General features: G+C 43.0%; 1 protein-coding gene across 2 annotated transcripts; it reads left to right on the plus strand.

Moving 5' to 3' along the window:
* The first annotated feature begins 3,493 nt into the window (after positions 1 to 3,493).
* WSB2 (WD repeat and SOCS box containing 2) lies at positions 3,494 to 25,946 on the plus strand. 2 transcript variants are annotated; one of them, XM_075273708.1, is made up of 10 exons: positions 3,494 to 3,858; positions 3,938 to 3,977; positions 12,374 to 12,542; positions 12,684 to 12,937; positions 13,565 to 13,696; positions 16,086 to 16,186; positions 16,708 to 16,880; positions 19,065 to 19,181; positions 22,005 to 22,112; positions 25,222 to 25,946. In XM_075273708.1, exons 2-10 carry the CDS (start codon positions 3,938 to 3,940, stop codon positions 25,385 to 25,387), a joined length of 1,260 nt encoding a protein of 419 aa, XP_075129809.1. In that variant the 5' UTR covers positions 3,494 to 3,858; the 3' UTR covers positions 25,388 to 25,946. The 2 variants fall into 2 exon arrangements, with proteins under 2 accessions (XP_075129809.1, XP_075129818.1); XM_075273717.1 differs by having other exon boundaries at positions 19,098 to 19,181.
* Positions 25,947 to 26,904: the final 958 nt, after the last annotated feature.

The following is a 26,904-nucleotide window of genomic DNA, read 5'->3' on the forward strand; positions in this document are numbered from 1 at the left end:
AGGCTTTGCAAAGATATGTTTAGTTAAAAATCACTATAGCCAATGATAGACTTTCTTTAATCCATCGGGACCACATCTTGTCAATTTGTGGGGTGAAAGCGCTTCCATACATTTATAGGAGTTTCCTGTGATAAAAATATTGATAAACTTAGGAATAGTTCCTCAGCTTCAGATTGGTGGAGGTCTAACACTGTCCTCAATGGCTGATACACCCAGAAAATGGAGCAGGAAGCAGACAGCTCTAGTCCTGTATAGTGAGTGAAGTATAATCCCCATGCACTTAGGTGTTGACACAAGTAAATGGGAACTGATCGGTGGTACCTGATGTGGCCACTACACAGAGAACAAAGCTGTCTGCTTCTTGCTCTATTCTCTGTATCAGCTTCTAAGAATAAATAATCGATGGGGGGGCCTAGGTGTCAGACCAGCACTGATCTGATGTTAATGATCTATACTTAGGACAAGTAATCTGTATTTTTACCTTGTAAACCTCCTTTAACAAGAAACGGAGCCCCTGGAAGATATTGCCAAACAGAGGTTTCTGTTGACATCATAGGAACCTAAAGGTCCATTGAAAGTTACTTCATAATTGCCTTGTCCCAGGAGTGGGCCATAGTACTCTGATGCCCTAAACATAGAAGGCAAACGCCAGACAATTCCCCACACATATACACTATGCTCAATTCAGATTATCTGTTATTTAAATGAACATAATCCAGATCTCCATATCATGTACTCACTGCTGTTGCGCTTGTGGCTACTATAGTGTCTTCATCAACAGTGCACTGGTCAAAGAGTGTTTCCATGAAATTTGGACCTAGACGGAGTGCTCCCCCCATATAAAATGTGACACCTAGAGAGTGAACACTGTTACAGGAGAAAAAAAAATCTAAATAGCCAAATCACTGAATTTTTGCTGTATTACCTTCCAATTTTTTTTTTTTTTTTTTTTAAATAAAAAGCAATCAAAACATCAGGCACTCCCCAAAATGGTATACACATAAACCACATCTGGTTGTGCAAAAATATCTAATAAATATATATATTAAAAAAGTTATGGGTGTCAGAAAATAGTGACTCTAAGAAAAAAAAAATTCAATTTTTTCATATAATTTACATAATGGTTTATTAGGGGGCATTATGAGTAGAATGAGGCATCACTTATATAAAGGGTCATTAGGGGGGCAATATTTATGTCAGGGGGAATCAGGGGCATGATGTAAGGGAGCAATTAATTTAATTAAGGTGGCACTAGGGGTTTTCTGCGTCATTTTTATTGATTATGTAGTCTGAAGATCAATAAATAAGAGATCAGTTCCCCCCCACCACCACCTCTATAGGATGAGATTGTAGCTACATTACAAGACCACTATGAAATGAATGATACTATGTTAACAGTGAAGAGGTCACAGCTTACATAAGTGGATGGTCCCTTCAAACAATTGATCAGTGGGGGTCCCAAATGCTGGAACTCCACTGCTTTTATTTTTTATTTATGACCTGTAAAACCCCTTTAATTAGGAAACACATGGGGTGTTAATATGGGGCACTATTTAAGGGGGTACACTGGGACATTATTAATTTAAGTATTATTCATTATGGGGGGTTATATTATATATTTTATAATAATGGGGGGTAGCAGCAGGATGGGGTCTTTGTGTAGGTGAGGACAATGTGGATCAGGTGTCCGGAAAAGTGAGGAGCCAAATATGTCTGTGTTGCAAACTTTAGGGCTCGTTCACACAGGGCAAGAGGGGTGGATTTTGGAGCTGAATCTTCCTCAAAATCCATCCCCTCACAATAGAGATCTATGCAGACCGCTAGCGTTCTTTTTTTCCCGCTATCGGTTTGTTCTCGCTAGCAGAAAAAAGCGAGCTACCCTTTCTTCAGGCGGATTGCGCGGCTGATTCAGCTGTGACATCCGCCTTGCGGCAGCACCCTCTGGGCTAGGCCCATTCATTTGGGCCTACTCTGCAGCAGGAAGCCGTGACTGTCAAAAGCCACGACAGTTGCGGCAGGCGCATTTTAGTCCTATTCTGACGCGGCTTCCCGCGTCAAAATCAGGACCAAAATATGCCATCCGTGACCCATGTGAACGGGGCCTTACAGAGTCAAGTCACAGCTGGAAGAAGCAGTCATAGCTATCCAGATGGAAGAGACAGGAAAAGTGGTGAATGATTACAGTCAGAAACGTCACCTGTAAGTCACAAAGTGCAACTGTTGTCACTCAAATGGTCGTCAGAGTCCTGTGTAGGGCTGATATCTACCACTATATGGTCACTGAATAGTAATAATATAAGTAAAGCCTGGTTCATATCTGCGTTCGGTATTCTTTTTTTTTTTAAATGTAGATTGTGAGCCCCACATAGAGCTCACAATGTACATTTTTCCCTATCAGTATGTCTTTTTTTTTTTTGGAATATGGGATGGAAATCCATGCAAACACGGGGAGAACATACAAACTCCTTGCAGATGTTTTTTTTGCCCTTGGCGGGATTTGAACACCAGGACCCAGCGCTGCAAGGATGTAGCGCTAACCACTGAGCCACCATGTGGCCCCTCTGCGTTTGGTATTCTGTTCGGGGAGTCCGTTTGGAAACCCCCCCGAATGAAATACTGAACACATTGACAAGCGGTAAGCAATGAAAGCACACAAACACCATAGACTATAATGGGGTCCCTTTGTTTTCCGTGCGGTGTCTGTACGAGTTATGCAGAGAGGAAACTAGTTCATGAAGTACTTTCCTCTCCGCATGATTTGTGCAGACACTGCGTGGAAAAAACATGGACCCCATTATAGTCTATGGGGTCCGTGTGCTGTCATTGCTCACCGCTTGTCAATGCGTTCGGTATTCTATTCAGGGGGGGTGGGGGGAGTGGGGGCGCCGCTGGTTTGGTGGTGGTTCCCCAAGCACCAAATGCAGATGTGCACCAGGCCTAATACCTCAGCTGGGGGCCACTTGGACGTGTTTGTCCCCCCACCCTTTTCACTTTGGGTCAGTGAATGCGCGGTTGATGTTTTTTTCTGCTATTAAATGTACTGTGTTTGTTTTCACACCAATGAAAATGACAAAACAGTGATAAAAAATGCAGAACATGTGTACAGCTCCCTAGACTGAGGCCACTCGGCTATTACCGCAGTGGGTTAGCCGCTTATCTACACTGTCCAGTAGCGGCTGCGGATGAGACTAAACAAGCCCCAATCTACATGTTGCGACTAAACTCCCTAGCACAGAGCCGCCTCGTCAATGACCTGTCTGTTGCTGCAATACCTAGGCGGGAACCTGAGGTGGAGCCGCAGCACAGATGTCACCAGTCTCCATGACCTTCCCTCAGTGACCTCGCACACAGTGGGGGCAGTGTCAGCACAGACACATCACATCTAGGGATATCAAATACATGAAGGTAACATAAGGAAGTGACAGCTGCCAGCAGGTGGCGGTATTACAGCGGTACGTTCTCTATGGTAATATTATGGCTGATCATATGACCGGAACTGTCAGGGATCAGCCCTGTGTGTGGGGTCGGTGCTGGTCCGGGAGCCTAGTTCTCCCACTGGTAGGAGCCCCCCATGAGCCCCTCAGCCCGGCGCCAATCACACGGGATCCTCTAAGCTGAACCCGCCTGCGGTGTCCTCAGAGCCCTGAACCTTCTTCCCTCCTCTCACACCCACACAGGGCACTATGAGTCACCCAGCCAGGCACCGAGCCCCGACTGCCCCCAGCTGCCCTGCTACATGTCCCAGTGCTCCTGTCAGCCTGTCCAGCATGGAGAAGATCCTGCCCCCCATATAGAGCCAAGTGCTGCCCTGCCTTACTGAACGTGTGCTGGAGCCGCTGCTCCTGAGCGCCCCTCTAGGTGAGAAGCCTGGTCACACAGGGGACGGACACTACAAGCTGAGCAGCCACTCACATTCTCCTCTTGTGTTTCTCTGCAGATGGACATCAATGCAGTGGGGTATCCAGATGTGAAGGAGGGTGAGTCGTGTGTAACCCTTTCCCTACCAGTCAGTGGAAGGGGCTATTGTTGTGGTAGAGCCCTGCGCTGGCACTTGGGGCGTCCTGTCACTCACTGCTGTCACCTGCACAGCTCATGTTGTGGCCTGCAGAGTAGTGATGTGTAGGATCAGGATGTGATACTGTTATGTTACCTTGTTTGCACTGTATTACTATTGTGTGATAACATATGTTCTCCAGCATTCTATAGAGAATGGCCTCATACATCCAGGGCTCAAGGCGCTATCCTACCAACATTACCTCTCCACAAAATACATGATTACGGTATGATCACAGGGGGCTCCACCACTGGTCACTAAGGGTCTAATATGAGTCCCCTGTTAACCCTTTCTGCACAATCATAATTAGATGGGAATGGTGCAGGGATCAAGCATGTGCATTGCAGGTCCATTCACTGTCTGAGGCCCGGTTCACCTCTGCGCTTGGGGGTTTCCGTTCCTCTCTCCGCATGAAAAATGCAGAGAGAAAAGTGCTGCAAGCAGCACTTTTCTGTTTGTATTCTTTATGCAGAAACCACACGGACCCCATTATACTCTTTGGGGTCTGTGGGTTTCCTAAGGTAACCGCTTTTTTATGTGGATTAGGTTTCTGTTCAGGGGATCCCCAAGTAGACATCCCCCCCCCCCCTCCCCAAATGAATACCTGAATGCAGATGTCAATCTAGCCTAAGCGATCAGCTGTGATTGATGTCCTAGAACTAGGAACTTATTAAGTGCAGTCTTTTATAGTCTTAAAGAGGTGATCCGACTTTTTTTTTTTTTTTTAAGGTATTAGTGCTGGTGAGAGGCCCATAAATAAATCTGTTGTGTGTTTCCAGAAGTGACAGTCTTGGTCTTCTGTAGACAGGTCCCCTGGCTGACTTCACCAGTGACATCCCATTTGTGCTGCGTGACCCTTGCATTCAAGTACAGGCCTCAGTAGTGACCTCTTCACAAATGGCATGTGACTGCAGTGATCACAGACTGTAAAGGTGTAGCTATAGGGGGTGCAGGGATAGCAGACCCTATCGGACCCTGGAACCTAAGAGGACCCCGAAGATTCCACTGCTACATAACCTGTACCACTATTCTAAATGTCCCATAGTATTAAGGTTTTGCAACGGGGCCAAGGAGCTGTGTGGTTGGCTGCTGGGGTCTTCAAACTGAGGACTGGAGCTACTGCTGCTGAAGGGTTAGTCATATTTTTATTGTTAATGGACCCCTCAGCAGCACTATTAAATTAAATAATATTTAAAAAAATTTCTCTGCTGACATCAAACTCCCAAAAATTATTAAGAGGTCATCCAGTGTCAGAAATTGAAATCTTTTCCTTGTTTCTTTGAGGGTTGAATTCTGGATATCGCTTTTCATTGAAGTACAAGTGGGAAGACTTGTATAATGCGGAGAAGCTGATGATGGAGAGGTCACCTTAAACACTTATATCTGGGGCATTATAGAAAAGTTCTACCTGTATTATTTCCATAGCTATCACCGGATGAAAACAGTCAGGATTCAGAACAGCTGCAGATGGGCATAAATATACCGAGCCTGACTGTGTTTTCAGTAGGGTTGAGCGATCAGGATCGGAAAATATCGGATCCCGATCGGCGATCAAGTAAATTTCACGATCGCGATCAGGTTTTTGATCCCACCTGAAAAAGTTCGGGAACAGAATTCCAATCCCGATCACTCAAATTATCTGCACAGATCCGCTGCCGATCCTCGTCCTTCTCGGTCCTCTCCTCTCTCATGCACTCACGTTTCCCCGCCCTGTATCCGCCCACACTCTCCTAAGCCATAACAAGCCCTGCCTACTCCCAGCATCAGTAACACTAGCCTAGGGAGGCGGGGGTACGCACGGCACTCTGAAGGCATGTGAATGAGAGAGGAGAAGAACGGGGAGCGGCAGCGGTTCTGTGTAGGTAAGTGGACAGCAGGGGGTACTAAGTAGCCGGCGGATTTTGTATCACTACACAGCGTGGAGTCCAAAAATTGGAGCGTTCAATTTTTGGACTCCATGATGCGTAGTGAATAGGATCGTTTTTAAAATCCGATCTTCGATCATTAAAAAATCCCATTGACTTTCATTAGGATCGGGTTTGAATGGAAAATGATCGGAAATCGAATTTTAAAAACGATCCTGAAATCTCAAGATCGGCTCAACCCTAGTTTTCAGCTATTGATTCCTCTGGAGGTTTTACCGATAAAACTTCAGTCTTGGTCTCACCTTTTATAAGACACCAGAAACAGTGTTGTATGTCTTAAAATGTCCAAGTTACAATTGTCTGAAGTTATTGTTTATTACCCATAGTGACTCTCCAGTAGGTTCATTAACCTAGTCTATGGAAAAACTGCAAATGATATCTCCCTGGCAGCATTTACTCCAAGTTCAGCAATGTGAGGTCAGATTTTAACAGGCTATGTTAAGTTAGCCAACATCTATGTACTTGAGAAAATACATACCTGTCATATGAATAACCTTAAGGCTAAGGCCCCACTAGGTGTCCCACAGCAAGAAAGTGTTGTGAAAAAACACGTGGTGGATGGGGCCACACGGTGGCTCAGTGGTTAGCACTTGCAGCCTTGCAGCGCTGGGTCCTGGTGTTCAAATCCCGCCAAGGGCAAAAAAAACCCATCTGCAAGGAGTTTGTATGTTCTCCCCGTGTTTGCATGGACTTCCATCCCATATTCCAAAAAGACATACTGATAGGGAAAAATGTACATTGTGAGCTCTATATGGGGCTCACAATCTACATTTAAAAAAAAACAAAAAAACGTGGTGGCAACGCAATGCCTTTCTTCCTGCAGCACTTTAGACAAAAAGTTCGCAGAGGTTTCCTCTGCAGACTTTCTGTTCCAATTATACCATCGGCGTTTTCGTAGGTATAATTGACATGCTGTGATTTCCAAAACTACACTGGTTTTGGAAATCGTGGCATGTCTGCAGTGCGGTTTTTACCATAGAGTGGGCACTTTGCTCTGACTGTGAAATGCTGCAATTTTTTTTTTCCATGGTGTTTCCACTTTGGGCAAATCGCGCATTTATGCCACTTGGAGCCCCAGCCTCAAAAAGACTTTTCTGACATATCCACAAGGTATGCCATAACTGATATATGCAGGACCCACCTCTGGGAGCCATACTCATCTCCTCAATGGGGGTCTTCTGACACCTTCCCCCTTCACTATCTCAACTGGGGCATTAGGGACCATGGGCAGTGCATGCTAATTCATCAATATACTGTACAATGGCATATGTTCAGGAATACTATTGAGATATAATCTAGGAACTGCTTATGTACCCCAAATTGGAAATCCTTTATCTTTGCCAGCGGACCGTTATGATGCCCCCACATTACAACAGAGCATTGGCCAAAGCCTGAAGGTTTGCTCCACTTTAATTTAATATGGCTGGCCAGCTTAAAAGTATTGTCAAAGAATACTCTCCTGGAAAGACACAATTGCACATTGGGTAGGATAGTGGCAATTGTCAGATGCGTAGTGATACTCGTGCACAGGTTGAATTAAAGTGGTTGTCCAGTTTCAGATACATTAGGAGATAAATGTTTGCCTTTGTTTAATAACAAGTTTTGGTTTTTTTTCAATATACTTTCTGTATCAATTCCTCATGGTTTTCTAGATCTCCGGGAATGGGAACCATATAAGATGCTTTCTGGGCTTCAGGTCTCTGCCTTGGTAACGGTTCGAAATAGAGTGTAGTTGTATCCCTTTGCCTAGTGTCAGATCACTATAGCACTTGTTTATCTTCAGCGCTCCCATTCAAGTGAATGCCATCAGTCCCACCCACATTAAGCCTGGATGTGTTTTGATGTTGAATGTCAAACGGAGAATGATCCTGCAGTCTTCACTTTATGGGACAACCCTATTGCTAGATAGGAAACTTCCAAATTTCTGAATCTGCTCTGTCTGTTTTCTAATATCACATAGTTCATTAGAACATTACTATTCTCAGATCTGAGACGTTTGTACAATGTGTAGATTTTATACCCACCACATATTTATAATGTAGAGGTAACTTGCAGATCCTCCTTGAAGATGGAGATCACTTATAGCAGAACTGAGATGAATTCTGTATGTGTTTGTCATGGGTACTTTGTTGTAAGGCTTGTTGTCCCTGTAACATGGCTACATTGTGTTATCGCATAACAAAGTCATTTACAAGATGCCATTGGTATCACCTTACTGACTAAATGTTTAAATGGTACATATGGCTGTCCACTACATATGACATTCTCATACGAACATGTGTTATAGTCTGATCATGACATGGCCCATGATAACAATAAGCTAGGCCAAATTGTTACAACCACACGAATACTTGTGAATACAAACGATCCAACCCCTCTTCTGTATTGCAGTATAAATACATGCGCAGCAGGACACAATGACTTGCAGCGGCCATTCTGCATAAGTCAAGTGCTTCAATTCTACCTATAATTAACATGCTGCGACGCGACAGTTTTGGAAATCGCAGCGTTTCTGCTCCAGGTATTCTTCTGCAATGTGTGGATAGGATCTCATCCACTTTGCATGGACTGTAAAACATGGTGTTTCTTTAGCCTAATGAACATATTCATATGCTTAATCTAGTCTATAGAAGACTCCTTCACACAGGATTTGACTGTGGCATATTAAAATTCATGTAAAAAACCCCATCAATTTGTTCATGTTTTTGCTTATTTCTTAGTCATATATTTAAATTGAAACTTGTGTTGAGAAAAAATTCTAAGAAAATGTTAAAAAAAAAAACAACAACAACCTTGCATATATAGACATTATCCATAATTTAATACATACTAATGGTGGTCAGTGAGATATATAATATGGTTGCATGACATCCTAAATATAGTCAGTTTTGTTGGAGTGACCTTAGAGAAGGTGAAGTCTTTGCATGATTTCTCGGTTGACTGGGGAGCAGGCTGTCTGTCTGTTGGCCTGTCCCTGGATTTCTCTTTTCATGCAGTTGGCAGGAGATCAGTGCTTTCTTTTCCGGTATGAGTAGGAGAAAGGAATGTACTGTTTAGTGTGACTGCGAGAGTCTGTAGGTGCAAGAATAGCTGTGATATGATTATATGGCTGTAGAGTTTCCTTAGTTCCCTGGTATGTGCTTACTCACCTTTACTGTAAATCCTCATGATTCTCTAACCTTAGAAGAATATCAGGTTTGGCTACTAACTAGGCTTGTGTAACAGATGATTTCCTTGCCTATACAATGAATGCTACGGCTGACCCCAATATAAGTTTATGTCTTTGGTCAATTGGTTCCCAATGGAATGTGTTGCATTTATGTCCCCCCTCCTCCCATTGTACCATAGTCCTTGTTGGCCCCCTAAATGGAAATTCCCTGCCCAAGTTTCACCCTCCCTACTAAAGAACCCTTTATTGAAAATTCCTACAGAAACTTTGAAAAATAGTGCTGTACCATACCATGTCTGTGACATATCCAACACTGCCATTATTTTATAGCAACAGAAACACAAGTTGACTGACTATTCATTATGAGTCAGTGAGAGAGGATTGGTCATAATACATACAAGCATCCTATAAGAACAGAATTAATGACTCCAGTGGCAACAAGGCTTGAGCTAGAGCCAAAGACACGAAGGTGTCAATCACATTTTTTAATAAGAACAACTGATGGGTTGTAGCCTCCTTTCTCTCCTCCCGCTTTCTCAAACTCAATATGGAGAAAGTGGAGTTCATCATCTTCGCCCCACCCCGTATGGCCCCTCCACCTGACCCATCTATCAAAGTACACGGAACCACGATTACCCCTGTCCCACGGGCTCGATGTCTTGGGATAACACTGGACCCCGACCTATACTTCAAGTCACGTTCAAATCCTCAACACTTCCTGCCGCCTCCAACTCAAGAACATCCACCGAATCTGCTCCTTCCTCACCCCAGAAACTGCTAAGACGCTAGTCCATGCCCTCATAATCACCCGCCTAGATTACTGCAACACCCTTCTCCACGGACTCCCAGCTAGTACCCTCGTCCACCTAGAACTCCGCAGCTCGCTTGATTCACCTCACACAATTCCCCCCCCCCCGATCTTCATCAGCTGCTCCCCTCTGCCAGTCCCTCCACTCGCTACCCATCGCCCAGCGTATTGAGTTCAAGCTACTAATGTTAACATACAAAGCCATCCACAACCTGTCCCCTCCATACATCTCTGACCTAATCTCCCGCTACCTGCCCACACGTAACTTCAGATCCTCCAATGACCTCCTACTCCGCTCTGCTCTCATCCGCTCCTCACACAACCGTCTCCAAGATTTCTCCTGTGCATCCCCCATACTCTGGAACTCCTTACCAAGACACATAAGACTGACCCCCACAATCACAGGCTTCAAGAAGGCCCTGAAGACTCACCTATTCAGGAAGGCCTACAACCTCCAATAACACTATCACCGCACTGCCATCTGTACAGTTTCCCCCTCTCCTTCTGTCTCTACCCCCCTTCCCTCATAGATTGTAAGCCCTCGCGTCCAGGGGCCTCTACCCCACTGTGCCAGTCGGTCATTGTTAGTAATATCTCTGCCTGTATATTTTGTGTACCGTATGTAACCCCTCAAATGTAAAGCACCATGGAATTAAAGGGGCTCTATCATTGGGAAAAGTCATTTTTAGATAAGCACATCCTTGCATATCCTTTAGAAAGTCTATTCCACACCTTCCTTTTGTATGTAAATCGCCTCAGTGGTTTTTGAATGGGCCAGTTTTTACTCATATGCTAATTAGCCTCTCGGTGCACCCTGGAAGTCTCTTTGTGCACCCTCTGCCTATTGTTTCCTATGTATGTATATAGCACAGGCTGCTGCTGACTGCCTGTTTGCACACACAGATAGGAGAGAATAGCAGAGAGGAGTGCTGCTGGGAACTTCCTGTGCTGGCTGGAAGCTAATTAGCATATGAATAAAAACAGACTTATTCAAAAGCCACTGAAGCAATTTACATACAAAAGGTATGTGTGGTATAGCCTTTCTAAAGACTCTGCATGTATGTGCATCATTTTCCCAATGATAGAGCCCCTTTAATGGTGCTATATAAATAAACAATAATAAAATAATAACCATCTTTCACTTCATAAACCGCTATAATGAAATAAAAGCTGTAATGTGATTGGTTCCTTTCAGTACTTTGGGGTTGGTAGGCCATAGCATCAACGCCTCTGCTTTCCCAGTCTGACTCCTGCTGTCAAACAGAAGCAGTAAAGCGAGAGAGAGTAAATAGACAACAAGCACTGCATCTAATGATACAATATCAATAATTTGTTTAATAAAATTTAAAATCATCATTAATAATTTTCTTTTGGAGCTGGAGTCATTACCTTTTTTGACCCAAAATGAAGCCCCAAAATCTACTGCCCTGGAGGCTATAGGCAAAAAGGACAGTTTTCTTTAGATACAGGTTTGATAAATATGTCCCAGATGTGACAGATCGGAGGAAACATTTGAATAAAGAATCAATGATTTAATTTTGTGAATATAATTACATTTTATTATTGTGATATTGTAAGGGAGATATTGTATACTATTATTATGTTATTTACCGTCTGTAGCTATTTTTGTTGGAAATGCACAATAAACTGTTTAAAGCTAATGACTATTTCAGTCTAGCTAGGCTATGTTCACACAGAGTTTTTTGCAGGCGGATTTTAACACTGAATCCGCCTACAAAAACGTCTCCTATTCATTTAAATGGGAGTCACTAGCTTTTTTTTTTTTTCGGCTAGCAATTTTTATTTTTTCCAGCTAGCAGGAAAAAAAGAAGCGGCATGCCCTATCTTCCCGTGGATTCCGTGGCTGAGACAGCCGCGGCTTGCGACTCACTCCTGATTAGGCCCATTCATCCAGCATCCCGTTGTGGCTAGCCACACGGAAAAGTCACACGGCGGAAAAGTTTTCCGCTGAGTGAACGTACCCTAACAGGTAAACTAAAATCCTTTTTATGAGCAACATATTGAAGTTAAAATCTAAATAGATGGTCGAGTATCATTGTTGCTCCTGTTACTTGAATAGGAGGAGTTCTGCACACACTGCCCATCCACTTAAAGCTTCTGATACATGGAGGCTGCCACAGCAGCTTATCTGTGTGGGGTCCAGGTGTTTGCCCCCAGACAGATCACATATTGTGGATAAATCCTCCGTATGGAAAACCCCTTTAATGTTGGGAAGAAAGACTCTACCCAGGAACAATAGATTCTAAGCAATGAGGTGGCTTCTTTCCTGATTCATGGATTGTATATTGTGGTTTTGTGTAACTTCATAACATGCAGCTTTTACTGTGTTGGTGTTGTGTTATTGAGCAGTCAACATCTTCATTAGCAATATTAAGTGGTATTTGTGGTGTTCTCAGATACACCTGTCCTGCTGTCAGAACTACGCCCTGCCCGGGAACCACTGTATGATTGGAAATCCAGCTGTGAGACGTGGAGCGTTGCATTCTCACCTGATGGCTCCTGGTTCGCCTGGTCTCAAGGACATGGCATCATTAAGCTAATCCCCTGGCCGCTGGAAGAAGAGCTGTAAGTATTAGATGAATGGGGCATTACTATTAAAACTGGAAGTCGATGATCAAGAGCTAGCCTGAAATACGGTAAATATTATATATATTTGTTTAAATTTTTATTTATTTTTTTAATTTTTTTTTTTGTTTTTTTTGTTAGGAGGCCACCATCATGCAGACCCAAAAGTCAGTACTACAAGGGCTCCGAAGTAAAAAGCAAGGGAAGCCTAAAAGAAAAAATATTAGACTGTGGTCAAATAGTTTGGAGCTTGGCATTTGGTTCCTCGTCTGCACCAGCTGGATGGAAACTCTGGCCCCTTTCCAGACAACAAGATGCCAAATCTAGTGAAACATGGCTTCTTTTGGCAACTGGACTCCGTGATGGACATGTCAAAGTGTGGGAAGTACACACAGGTAAAAATAAATAATGCTTCATATGCAGGAAATAAAAGGCAGGATTCTACATTACTAAGTGAGTGCTTTATATATTAATAATAATTTACTTTAGCAGAGAGTGTGACAGTCTGTCTGGTCATCTGTGTACAAGTGCAAAGAGCTCTGTAGCCTCTAGCAGCAGCCATAACTGATTGGCTAATAGCCAATAACTGATCCTATATTATTATACTATATAGTGCAAAGTGTCAGACATTGATTACAACTCCTTAAATAGGGTGTGTAGCTATAGGAAGTGCAGGAGTGACAGTCACAGTGGACCCTGGATCTTGATAGTGACCCCTTTGTCATATAAAGAACTCACCAGTTTTTCTTCAAATTGCAGACTTTAGATTGGGGTCCAACAGCTTCAACTTATGCGAGTGCCTTAAACAGTAAAAGGGCTGTCTGAAATTCAGAGCCCCCCTGTCAAAATAAATCCTGTAATAAAGAAACAAAAACTCTACCTATACTTGGCTGCTGGTTCACTTTGGTCCAGTCACTTCTGTGGTGTAACCTCTTCTCTCTACCATTGGTCAGAGTAGGGGTAGTGAATATCACTGAGTGAATCTGTATACAATGGCTGATGTCTGTCTTATGGAAACACAGGTCGCCTTCTCTTCAATCTATCGGGGCACCAGGATGTTGTACGGGATCTGAGCTTTACAAAAAATGGCAGCTTGACCCTTGTTAGCGCATCCCGGGACAAGACTCTAAGAATCTGGGACTTGAAAAAAGATGGTAAGTTGTTTTTTGATTATTCTTTATTTTATTCTGCTAAGGATAAATGGCGCCCCCATTCACTGTGGATGGGTAGAGAAATACACTAAACGTTGTAAACTTGTAGTTATTGTAAAACAATAGTCACTTTTTATGGAATATTGCAGGCAGCACCAGTATACCGTTACTGTTTGCTTGGTGTATCTTTAGTTGTCGTCAGTCTTTTTATATGGTATGACACATGCATGTCAATTGGAGTCACACAATAATTGTTTGTCATTCAGGGTGTGTGAATTGCTGAAATAGCTTTGCATCCGTAGTTATGTTTTCAGGAAAGTACACACCCTGGTTGTCATGTGGAACTTGAACTGCCGCTAGGCTAAATGCTCTATTGTTCTATACGTTTTTGCATATGATGTGGCATAGACAGGAAAAATGTAATTGTAAATATTCTGTGTATAGAAAAAAATATGTTCTGGTCCATCGGATTGCTAAATTAGTGGACACTAGCGGTGACCAACGGGCCCTATTGACTGTAATAGGATCCCTTGGATGTCTGTTTCTTTTGGCTGACGATGAATAAATGTGGACTGAACAGCAGTAACCTGGCAGGGTCTCTACATGGTGTATGGAGCTGTGTACTTCTGCGGGGTGCAGTTTAGTAAACTCTTCTACATCTCGCTAAGAGATTCTGTTATAAGCGGATGTTTCACCACCTGAGCCAAGTCCAGCTCATTGCTTCATTTAAAGGGATCCTATCATACAAATGTTTTTTTTTTTTTTTATTGTTTTTTTTTTTTCCTGAGTAACACGTCGGAATAGCCTTTTCTCCTACCTTTCGTTGTCTTCTCCACGCTGCCGTTGGCCTGAAATCCCGATTTTTGTCGGTATGCAAATGAGCTCTCTCGCAGCACTGGGGGCATCCCCAATACTGCAAGAGAACTCTCTCCAGCACCGCCTCCATCTTTGTCAGCAAAGTCCTCTTCATCCTCTTCCTCCGGTGCAGGTTTCAGACTTCTATGCCTTGGGCAGAGCAGACTGCGCATGCCCACAGGCCACGAGAAAATGGCCGCTTACAGTATACTATACTTACAGTACACTATATACTATATTTATTTATATACTATATTTTTTACTTACTATGTAAATGGCCATTTTCTCGTGGCCTGTGGACATGCGCAGTCTTCTCTGCCCGAAGCCTAGAAGTCTGAAGCCTGCGCTGGAAGATGCTGAAGTTGCTGACGAAGATGGAGGCGGCGCTGGAGAGAATTCTCTCGCAGCATTGGGGACGACCCCAGTGCTGCGAGAGAGCTCATTTGCATACCGACAAAAAATGGGATTTCAGGCAAACGGCGGCGCAGAGAAGACAGCGAAAGGTAGGAGACGAATAGCCTTTCTTAAGGCTATTCCGACGTGTTACTCAGGAAAAAAAGCGTTTGTATGATAGGTTCCTTTTAATAGGCACTACTCTGTCAAGTCTGACACTGTTGGAATTTTTTTCTCTAGTCCCCATCGTTCCTGAGCAATCTATGCTGTTCTAGTCCTGTCAGGAATGAAATGTCAGACAGGAGCAGACAAGGGGCGAGATTCTGAGTTCTGACCCTGGCTGCTTATGATTGGAGCCCTTCCTTTCCCTGCTTACTCCTGCAATATCAGACTCCAAAATAACTGCACTTATTGCTTGGAAATAGTGAGAATTAGAAAAAATATTCCAACTCTGGTAGAAGGAGTGGAGCTCTGTCTATTTAAAAGGTTGTCCAGGCTAAAATTTTATTTTTAATAAGCACTGTGGAGTCCTGGTGTTCAAATCCCACCAAGGGCAAAAAATCCATCTGCAAGGAGTTTGTATGTTCTCCCCGTGTTTGCGTGGATTTCCATCTCATATTCCAAAAAGACATACTGATAGGGAAAAATGTACATTGTGAGCTCCATGTGGGGCTCACAATCTACATAAAAAAAAAAAAATAAAATTAAGGAAAAAACAAAACACATACTCACCTGTCCACGGTGCTCTGGTTTCCTTCCAGTGTGGTCCGGTCCAGCTGCTGGGTTGTCTTCTTTTGTGGAAGTCCTCACAGATTGACCTCAGAGGTCACGTGCGATGGGGACTTCGCTCGGAAGAAACCAACGAAGCTGCTGGACCAGAACGCACTGGGAGGCATCAGGGAAAGTTGAGTATGTGGGTTTTATTTTGGTTTTCACCTCTTTTGGACCAATTAAAAAATACAATTTTAGCCTGAAAAACCCTTCAATAGGTTCTAAGAACTGGGGTTGGAGGTGATGAAAAGTCCTCTTTAAGGACAAGTGTGGATTGAAATTGTGAGTTATATCTAGAAATGATATGTTTTCAGTCTATAGCAGCTCAGTAAAATGTTACTCCAGCCTAACCCTTATCTCTGTTTTTACCTAGGAAAGCTGCTCCAAGTGCTGTCTGGACACATCCGGTGGGTTTACTCCTGCTCCATATCCCCAGACTGCAGCATGCTGTGCTCTGCAGCCGGAGAAAGAGTGGTAAGAAGACTTCAGTCTCTGAGAAGGTTTATCAATACTGTCATAGGGACATAATATGCTATGTTACACACATGATCGATGTTGGACGTAAAATATTTGGGTATGAGATCTGACTTGTCCTCTAAATTTTCTGGTTTTGTAAGACAAATTCTGTAACATAAAAAACTTGAGGGTTAACCTAACATACCCCTTAATGTTTCCCTATGGGAAACAAGACTGATAACATTAAGTACTCAACATACAATGAGGCCTTGCCCATTATACCAACAAGTATGTATATAGAAAAACTAAACAATATAGTGCAAGACAGCTCTAACCATACTGCAGACATCTTACAGGATATCTTATAGTATATCTTATAGTATATAATAATAACTCCTATGCTTGTGTCTAATGTGATAAACCAGGACAAAGATATAAAAAAAAACTTTGGTGCCGGCACATTAGTTGAGAAGAACTAGTTTGATGTACTTAATAAGAGCAGACATGTTATGGCAGTGGTAACTTTTTCCATCATTTAGGTGCTGCTCTGGAGTATGCGCTCTTACACCCTAATCCGGAGGCTAAAGGGTCATCAGAACAGTGTGGTGTCATGTGACTTTTCTCCAGATTCTGCTCTCTTAGTCACCGCTTCATATGACTCTACCTTGATTTTGTGGGACCCTTACACTGGTGAGCAATTACGACAGTTCGTGTGAGTATCTGCTTGTTACACTTTCTTTTATTTAAAGAGGACCTTTCATGTCTTTTAAGATATGGCATGTTACATACCTTGGCAAAGCTACCAGAGCGCTAAATTCAGCACATATTGAAGCATGAAGAATGAAGCACTAAAATCTCTGGAACCAGAAATTATTTTTTTGTTGTTGTTAAACATATTTAAGAAGTTTTAGTGAATTTTTATTTTTTAGTAAACAAAAAAAAAAAAAAAAAAAAAAGAATAAATCATACTTCTTCACTAATCCTAATGATAGAGCTACACTTGATAATTCTTTAGGTTTTCTTTGCAGCAGTCATCTCATTTGTATCACAGACAAAATTGTAACGAAGGATAAGGGCCCTTGCACATAACACAGTCCCATCCGTATGTGGTCGGTAGGACCCGGAACCACTGGTTCATAGCCTGTTCTGATACGGTGAGCTCCTGAACAGCCCAATCGCTACAAGGATGAACTGATAGCGTTAAGTTAGATCATTACTGTAGTAAACTGACTGTTTGCGATCTCACTATACATAACTGACTATGATGCACTGGCTCCTATGCACACTGCAAAGTAAGGATAAGGATCTTACCACCCATGGGCTGGACTCGGTTGTATGCAGGAGCCCTTATAATATTCACCCAAAAGTGCAACTACTAGGGAGAATGGATAATGTCTTCCCTTCCCTGCACATGGCATGTCTAGAAAACTCTCCCATAGACTTCAATGAGACATATTTATCAATAATGTTGAACTTTGCACTAAAACTATGAATACTGTTCATAGTTTTAGAAATCTGTCGTATGAATATTCATAAATCTGTTTTACTTTCCAACACCCCAATATTCTGGCTCACTGTTCCATGCACCAAAATTCTGGTCTCCGTTGCCCTAAAAAACGTTTAAAAAATTTGTCTCCATTTCCTGTCCGCTAAATTCTGCCTTAATTGAATCTTCAACTAAGTTTATACCATTTTAAACTTGATATTCTTTTCACAAGAAAATCTGCGCAATATTTGTTCTTTTGTTTCATTAATATGTTGTAAAATTAGATGCTTTTCAACCGCGCCTATTTAAAGAGGTTGTCCAGGCTAAATGATTACTTTTTTAATTAGAGAAGGTGAAAAAAAAATTAAAACGACAAATAAAACCAAAAACCACTCTCCTGTCCCCGGTGCTCCGTTGTCCTACCAGTGCGGTCCGGTCCTGCTGCTCGGCTGTCTGCTTTTGTGAGAGTTCTCGCTGTCTGTAATGTCCCGGGTCCCTACCGCTGAGGCTGCTGATTGGCTTCAGTGGCCTAGTGTGGGTGGTGGGGTCTTCCGCCAGAAGGAAACAATGGAGCTGCAAGTCCAGACCGCGCTGGGAAGCACCAAAGAAATCAGCTATATTCAAGATAGAGTTGACACTATTATTCAATAAAAAATAAAAAAAAAAATTTTTTAAGCCTGGAATAGCCCTTTTAATACAATATATACATATAATTAAAAATAAATAATAATATATATGTATTATAATATAAATGTTTCTGATGCATTCCCTTTAACGGGATCGCAGACTTTAAAGGAGATTATTCAGTTTGTAGTATTGATTGATTGCCGTCAGTATTAGATCTGCAGGGGTCCCAGGTGTCAGACCTATTACCTGTACCAAGACAGCACAGCTCTCAGTAATATTTCCATACTGCGAGCCATGCTGCTCACTCACCATACAAACTGTAGCGGCAAGTATAGGTATTTCAGCACTGTCCCCGGATCACCCCTTTAACTCTCCAATTCTAAAACAACTTTAGTATATAGATTTGGCGTTCACTCCTTACTAGGGCTCACAATGTGATCCAAACAGTGCCTGAGTAATATAAACAGGATCACAGCTTTCTCATCCATTCTAGGAGTAGAGTTTTTTTTTTTGTTTTTTTTTTAACAGTAGACTTGGTAAAGTAGTAAGTCTCCTGCAAGACGTATGAAGAACTACTGTGCTTTGGTGTAAGTGTAGATAAGCCATACAGTCACATAGGAATAAGTATAAAACTATACATAGTGAATACCAAAAACTATTTTTTTTTTTTTCTGAACATAAAAGCAAAGTAGTTCCAGCCTAAACAGTGATGCCTTTTGCGTATATGTATATTATGTACCGCACTTTTATGCTCTAGAAATAACTTGTGTATTTTGATGTCAGCCATGTTCCATTGTCTTCTTATGTGGACTACAGTAGTGCAGAGCCACAGCTCAAATCATTGCGAGCCGTCTGCTTTTCACCGGAAGGTCTCCATTTTGCTAGCTTGGCAGATGACAGGTAAGGGATCATGGGCTGGGTTCTGCTTTTTCTCACTTACATTGTACTAACACCTGGTGAATGAATAGAAGAGGAAGCATTCAGTACAGAACTGTCAGAGTCTTTCCCCACAACTACTGCTCGCCATATTCATCTTCTGTGTCTTAGGTTGAAAGACAAATCTTTTGTTCAATTCTTAAAGGAGAATTCCAGTCCTCCCATAAGTTTTCAATGGTCACCCACCCTGTAGGATAATAGTGATGATATAACTAACATAAGGTGGAGTTTCCATTTATAATCTTAGGTGTGCACATCCAGAAGGAACTCCAGTACTATGACTAGGAAGGGGAAGGGAGAAATGAGAGTTACTGTGAATGCCAATGAAACATTCTTACTTTTATTATTCAGCTACTATTACTATTATGGTATGGCTGGCCGCTATAGTAACCACCCTAAGAACCTGATATTGAGGAAGAACTTTTGGGATTCTTAGGGATCATTGATATTCCCTTTCTCGCCTTTGTGTCTAGTTTTCCATTGCACCAATGAAGCAGCTTTGCACATGGTCTGTATTTAGAATACTTCTGTGCCTCTACCTCCTATGTAGAAAATGATTCTGCATTATAAACAGGATGGGTATATAATATGTTCACCTCTTGTTTAACCCCTTAATGATGCAGCCTCTTTTGGCCTTCAGGATAAAGCATATATTTTTAGTTTTCTCATCCCTGCCTTATGAGAGCCATGGCTTCTATTTCCATTGATGTAGCCATAGCGTTCCCTCATTTTGCCGAGTCAAGTTGTATCGCTCTTAATTAAACCGTTTCAGAAATAGACTCCATTTGTTACAGAGCACATTAGTGATGCACAGCATACCTTTCTTATTTATGTCACTTTTGTAGATTTAGGAAAATACAATTGCTTAGGAAGTCTTAGGCAAATGAGGCAATTGGTGCACTGAAGGCGGGACTTCAGCCCTGGAGCACTGCACTTGCCTTTCAGACTCTTACCAGCTCATGTCTTTCTCATCCTCCTCATCCCTTGTACGTGAGTGTTAAAAGCAGTTCTCCTGCAGTGAAAGGCCCGCCCCCAGTGCACCAACTACCTCACATTCATAAGACTTCAAAGTTGTATTTCTCCAAATCTACAAAAGAGACACAAAACAAATGTGTTATGTATCACTGTAATGTGCTCTTAAATGAGGGAGTGACGATTGAATATGCTTTGGGGAGGTGGAAGACTACCTTTAAACACACAAAAAAAAAAACCTACTTTGGGTTGAAGGGCAATATACTGTATTTTTCGGACTATAAGACGCACTTTTTCCCCAAAAAATTTTGGGGGAAAAGAAGGATGCGTCTTATAGTTCGAATGTGGCGCCTGGCATCCGCTCTAATAGAGAGGCGGAAGCCGGCAAGGGATAGACGCCGGGGCCTGAGACATCGCTGCGCTCCTCTGCCCTGCATGAAGCCAGCAGCGGCGATGCTATTCCGCTCCTCCGTCCCCCCGCCGCTGGCTTCATGCAGGGCAGAGGAGCGTAGCGATGTCTCAGGCCCCGGCACCTGTGCCGGTGTCTATCACTCGCCGGCACCCGCCTCTCTAGTACAGCGGATGCCGGGTTTGTAGTCAGTATCGGCGGCCCCTTCTCCCCCGGGGCCGGTCCCCACCGGCCCCGTACCTGTGAAGTTGCAGGCCGGCTCCTGTGCGGCGATATCGCAGGAGCCGACCTGTTCGGGTGAGAGCCGGGAGCCTAATGAGGCTCCCAGGCCTGTCACCGCTATATTAGTATTGCGGCTGGGTCTATGACCAGCCGTAATACTAATATACAGAATGTCCCATAGACGGCAATAGAGTTGTATTGCCGTCTATGGGACTTGCAATCAAGTGACCGCAGGTTCAAGCCCCTGGGGGGGAATAAAATAGTAAAAAAAAAAAAAAAAAAAAAGCTTTATAAATAAAAGTTCTAAATCACCTCCTGTCCCTAGAATATATATATAAAAGTAGAAAATCATATATCATAAACCACCGGGTTTTTTTTCAATACAAGGTGATCTAAGCAATAGATATTCCCCAAAATGGTATAACTAAAAAGTACAGCTGGCGCCGCAAAAAAAAACACTCTATGCATCCCCGTACAGCTGCAGGGTCACCTGTCAATGTGGCCTTGCAGCTGTTGCAAAACTACAACTCCCATATATTAAATATTTTACCATTTTTTGCTTCAAAATTTTTTTTCCCTATTTTCCTCCTCTAAAACCTAGGTGCGTCTTATAGTCTGAAAAATACGGTAATTTTTTTTTTTAATTCTTTAGTTTTTTTTAGATCTTTTTTTAGAGGTGAGTGAGTAGTACTCAATCGAATAGTAGTATTCGATTGAATACATCCATTTGCATAGTTATTGGTGTACTCAGTCAAATACCACGTGGTAAACATTCAACCCCCTCCCACCTTCCCTGGCGCTTTTTTTTTTTTTTTTTTTACACCAAAAACTAATGCAGGGGAGGTATTCGATTGAATATACTCGCTCATCTCTATTCTTTTTGTGTCCCCCATTAACTGCTATGGGACTGTTGCGACTGTACTCTCTGGAATTTGTATTCTAATACAAATCTTTACTTGAACAATTCAGGGGCAGCCATGCTATTTGTACAATCCGTACATCTGCATAGATTCTCAGTAGGTTAGGGGTCCTAACGGTTACTGGTGGATTGAGACAAAATGGGGTGGTATATGCTAAATGTTGGAAAACAAGGGGCCCATATCTGTTCATAGCTGTCTGTGTCTGCCCCTGGACCAATATACTTACTATGAAATATTTTAAAGTTTTTGCTATTTTCATTTCAGGCTTTTGCGGGTATGGTCCTTAGAATTACAAGAACCCATTTCTGCAGCACCGGTTACCAATGGTCTATGTTGCACGTTTTTTCCACAGGGGGGAATCCTTGCAACCGGGTAAGAATGATCATGTAGAATGTGTAATATTTAGGCAAGCTAATATGATCACGGACAACTTCAGTCCTGGTCATTTAACCCAAAAACTTCTAATTTCAGCTCAGTGCTTGGTATTTAAGGAATGATTCCCACACCTACTGGCATGCATGGACTAGAAACTCCATGCCATGTTACTTGTGGGTACAATACAAGTATAGAGGCTGTGTCCACACTTACCCAGGCAACAGTTTTATATATATATATATATATATATATATATATATATATATATATATATATATATATATACTAGAGGGAGGACCCGGCTTCGCACGGGTATATTACATTTTATGTTTGTGTAGTGGCCCCATAAGAAATGTCCAATTTTGCACTGGTGTATTTTGTATGTGGTTTGTGTGTATGTCCATAAGCGTCATGTGATGATATGTATCTCATTTTGGATGTCAGTGAAAAACCTGTGATCAGTTGTTATGGATACCTGGAGTAAAGCTGTATCTAATCCTTCCCCGTGTAGTACTATGTTTAGACGCAAGTATCTAATCCTTGTTGGTGTGGTACTGTGTGCAGATGCACAGATCTAATCCTCCGGCGTGTGGTACTGTGTGCAGATGTGTGTATCTAATCCTCCCCCGTGTGGCATTGTGTGAAGAGGCACGTATCTAATCCTCCAGTAAGTGAAACTGTGTGCAGATGTGCATATCTAATCTTACGGCATGTGGTACTATGTGCAGATGCGCGTGTCTAATCCTCTGGCGTGTGGTACTGTGTGCAGATGCGCGTATCTAATCCTCCCCCGTGTGGTACTGTGTGCTCAGACGCGTATCTAACTATCTGGCATGTGGTACTGTGTGCAGAGGCATGTATCTAATCCTCTAAAGTGTGGTACTGTGTTCAGACGCACGTATCTAATCCTCCCATGTGGTATTGTGTGAAGAGGCGCGTATCTAATCCTACAGCATGTGGTACTGTATGCAGACGCGTGTATCTAATCCTATGGCGTGTACAACTGTGTGAAGATGTGCGTATCTAATCATCTGGCATGTGGAACTGTAAGCAGATGCGCGTATCTAATCCTACGGCATGTGGTACTGTGTGCAGACGTGCTTATCTAATCCTCTGGTGTGTGGAACTGTGTGCAGATGCGCGTATCTAATCCTCCCCTGTGTGGTATTGTGTGATGAGGCGCGTATCTAATCCTACGGCGTGTGGAACTGTGTGTAGACGCGTGTATCTAATCCTACGGAATGTGGTACTGTGTGCAGATGCGCGTATCTAATCCTCTGGCATGTGGTACTGTGTGCTGAGATGCATATCTAATTCTCTGGCTTGTGGTACTATGTGCAGAGGCATGTATCTAATCCTCCAAAGTGTGGTACTTTGTGCAGACACGTATCTAATCCTCCCCTGTGTGGTATTCTGTGAAGAGGCACGTATCTAATCCTGTGGCATGTGATACTGTGTGCAGACGTGCGTATCTAATCCTCCCCATGTGGTACTGTGTGCTTAGACGCGTATCTAATCCTCTGGCGTGTGGTACTGTGTGCAGCCACACGTATCTAATCCTCCCCTGTGTGGTATTGTGCGAAGAGGCACGTATCTAATCCTGCGGCGTGTGGAACTGTGTGCAGACACACGTATCTAATCCTCTGGCTTGTGGTACTGTGTGCAGATGCATGTATCTAATTCTCCCCTGTGTGGTACTGTGTGCTGAGATGCGTATCTAATCCTACGGCGTGTGGAACTGTGTATAGACGCGTGTATCTAATCCTACGGCATGTGGTACTGTGTGCAGACACGTGTATCTAATCCTCCCTGTGTGGTAATGTGTGCTGAGACGCGTATCTAATTCTCTGGCTTGTGGTACTGTGTGCAGAGGCATGTATTTAATCCTCCAAAGTGTGGTACTGTATGCAGACACACATATCTAATCGTCTCCTGTGTGATATTGTGTGAAGAGGCACGTATCTAATCCTACGGCGTGTGGAACTGTGTGTAGACGCGTGTATCTAATCCTACAGCATGTGGTACTGTGTGCAGACACGCGTATCTAATCCTCTGGCGTGTGGTACTGTGTGCCGATGCGCGTATCTAATACTCTGGCATGTGGTACTGTGTGCAGATGTGCATATCTAATCCTCCCCTGTGTGGTACTGTGTGCAGACACACGTATCTAATCCTCCCGTGTGGTATTGTGTGAAGAGGCGCGTATCTAATCCTACGGCATGTGGAACTGTGTGTAGATGCACGTATCTAATCCTACGGCATGTGGTACTCTGTGCAGATGTGCATATCTTATGCTCTGGTGTGTGGTACGGTGTGCAGACGCATGTATCCAATCCCCCGGCGTGTGGTACTTTGTGCAGACGCGTGTATCTAATCCTTTGGCATGTGGAACTGTGTGCAGAAGCGCATATTTAATCCTCTGGTTTGTGGGACTGTGTGCAGACGCGTGTATATAATCCTCTGGCGTGTGATACTGTGTGCTGATCTGTGTATCTAATCCTCTTATGCGTGTATCTCAGTTTGGATATCAGCGTTGGGTTGTGTATGTGGAGTGACCGTGGGTATTGCAGTTGGAATATGAATGAAAGACTTGCAGGTTTGTATTGGCTAAGGGGGGGGGCATTGTGTTTGGAATGCTGTATCTCAGCAACGGTATGTCCGAGCGAGTTGGAGTCTCGTCTTAAACCTTCCCCGTTACCTGAAGTATCTCTGTACCAAATTTGGTGAAGATCGGTTGAGTCGTTTCGTTCGCATTAGAGAACAGACAGACAGACAGACAGACAGACAGAAATTCATTTTTATAATATAGAGAGATATACAAAAAAAAAACAAAAAAAAACACGTTTTGATCTAAAAGAATCTCGTTTTGTTTTCCAAACCTGCTTCTTGCTAGTGATATCTGCACCAACCATGCTTTTTTAATAGGATTGTCATAATCACAAGGCTATAACTGTACATACATTTTTGATTTAATTTTTTTTATTGTATTTTTAATTGTGAGATCCCAAGTTGTATCAGAGCCAGCTTTTCTAGTTGTTGAATAAGAAGTAAATGGCTTTCAATTGTGCTGATGTCTTATTGTGCTTATTTCATATTTGTGTTTTAGAAACCGAGATGGGCATGTACAGTTCTGGACATCTCCTCGAATTCTGCCTTCACTACGTCACTTGTGTCGAATGACATTACGGCGCTTTCTAACCACTTATCAAGTCCTTGCATTACCAATTCCTGGAAAAATTAAGGACTTTCTTATTTACAGGACTAATTATTAGACACTTTATCTAAGAAATGGCGGCAAGGATATTGAAACAGACCTCATTCTAGAACTATGAAACCTTACATGGAAGCTGCATAAACCTCATTCCTAAAAAATCTGACCGGGAGCACAGCAGAAACCAGTGGTACTGTAAGAATAAGTTACAGGAACCAGGCATGTGACTTGTGAGATTATTATTAGAGATGAACGTGTATGATTGTACCGTATTTTGCGGACTATAAGGCGCACCGGACTATAAGGCGCATTACCCATGAGTGCCTTATAGTCCTGCCTAGGTCCATATATAAGGCGCACTGGACTACAAGGCGCAGCGCTGTCCGGTGCGCCTTATATGATTGAAAGCGGCGGCTGGCAGACTTTGCCGGCGGCCGCTTAACCCCCCGCGTGCCAGCCGCTTCTATTCATTTCAATGGTACGCTTCCATTGAAATGAATGGAAGCGCTCGGCACACGAGGAGTTAAAGGGATTCTACCTTTAAAAGAACTTCCTTCTTGATCACGTCGGAATAATCTCCTTACCTTTTTACCATAGCCAGCGCCGCCTTCTTCCGCAGCTCCGTCTCTGTCTTCTTTGGGCCTCATGGATGACGCATGCGCAGTCGGCTCTAACAGGCTCTCGCAGCCAGAGCCGACTGCGCATGCGTCATCCATGAGGCCCAAAGAAGACAACACAGACGGGGACACGGAAGGCGCGAACACAGCTCAGGGAGAAGGCGGCGCTGGCTATGGGAAAGGTAAGAGACGAATAGTCTTTTAAGGCTATTCCGACGTGGTTAGGGGGAAGAGGTTCTTTTAATGGTAGAATCTAGAGTTGAGCGAGTACTGTTCGGATCGGCTGATCCGAACAGTACTCGCTCATCTCTAGTAGAATCCTTTTAAGCAGCGGCCGCCGGCAAAGTCTGCATGCCGCTTCCATACATTACAATGAGAGCGCGCTATTCAAATAGTTAGAGATGAACGAATACTATTTGAATAGCGCGCTCCCATTGCAATGTATGGAAGCGGCATGGAGACTTTGCCGGCGGCCGCCGCTTAACTCCTCGCGTGCCGCCGCTTCAAGCCTTATATAAGGCGCACCGGACTATAAGGCGCACTTTCGATTTCTGAGGAAATCGAAGTATTTTATGTGCGCCTTATAGTCCGGAAAATACGGTAGTCCTTTTCTGGAAACGTCAGTGTAGTGGTAAATGGACAAAAATATATTCTAAGGCTAGCTTGACTTTCAGCATTGATTTGTATCTATCTTGAGAAGCAATTTGAAGTCCAATCCCATGAATGTTCACTACTCCATCCACTTTCTGTATTGAAACTTACACCTGATTTCAGTTACTTTACACAAAATGTGATATATATTCATACAAATAACTAAAGCAAACTCACAAAATGTCTTGTATTCTTAAGTTTTTTTGTAATGAGTTATATGGATTTCCCTCAATGAACTTATCTAACCACAGAATTGGTTCAGGGGTCTACAACCTTTTGCGCTCCAGCTGCTGTGAAACTACAACTCCCA

This window comes from Leptodactylus fuscus, chromosome 1, assembly GCF_031893055.1.
Source record: "Leptodactylus fuscus isolate aLepFus1 chromosome 1, aLepFus1.hap2, whole genome shotgun sequence".
Taxonomy (NCBI): Eukaryota; Metazoa; Chordata; class Amphibia; order Anura; family Leptodactylidae; genus Leptodactylus; species Leptodactylus fuscus.

What these genes read in the sequence shown, in the direction of transcription:
- WSB2 (XM_075273708.1), top strand. Translation starts at nt 3,938, where the DNA reads ATGGACATCAATGCAGTGGGGTATCCAGATGTGAAGGAGG. An exon ending in AGTGTGGGAAGTACACACAG is followed by an intron (nt 12,938 to 13,564) that starts GTAAAAATAAAT and finishes ATGGAAACACAG; the next exon opens with GTCGCCTTCTCTTCAATCTA. An exon ending in GCTAGCTTGGCAGATGACAG is followed by an intron (nt 19,182 to 22,004) that starts GTAAGGGATCAT and finishes TTTTCATTTCAG; the next exon opens with GCTTTTGCGGGTATGGTCCT.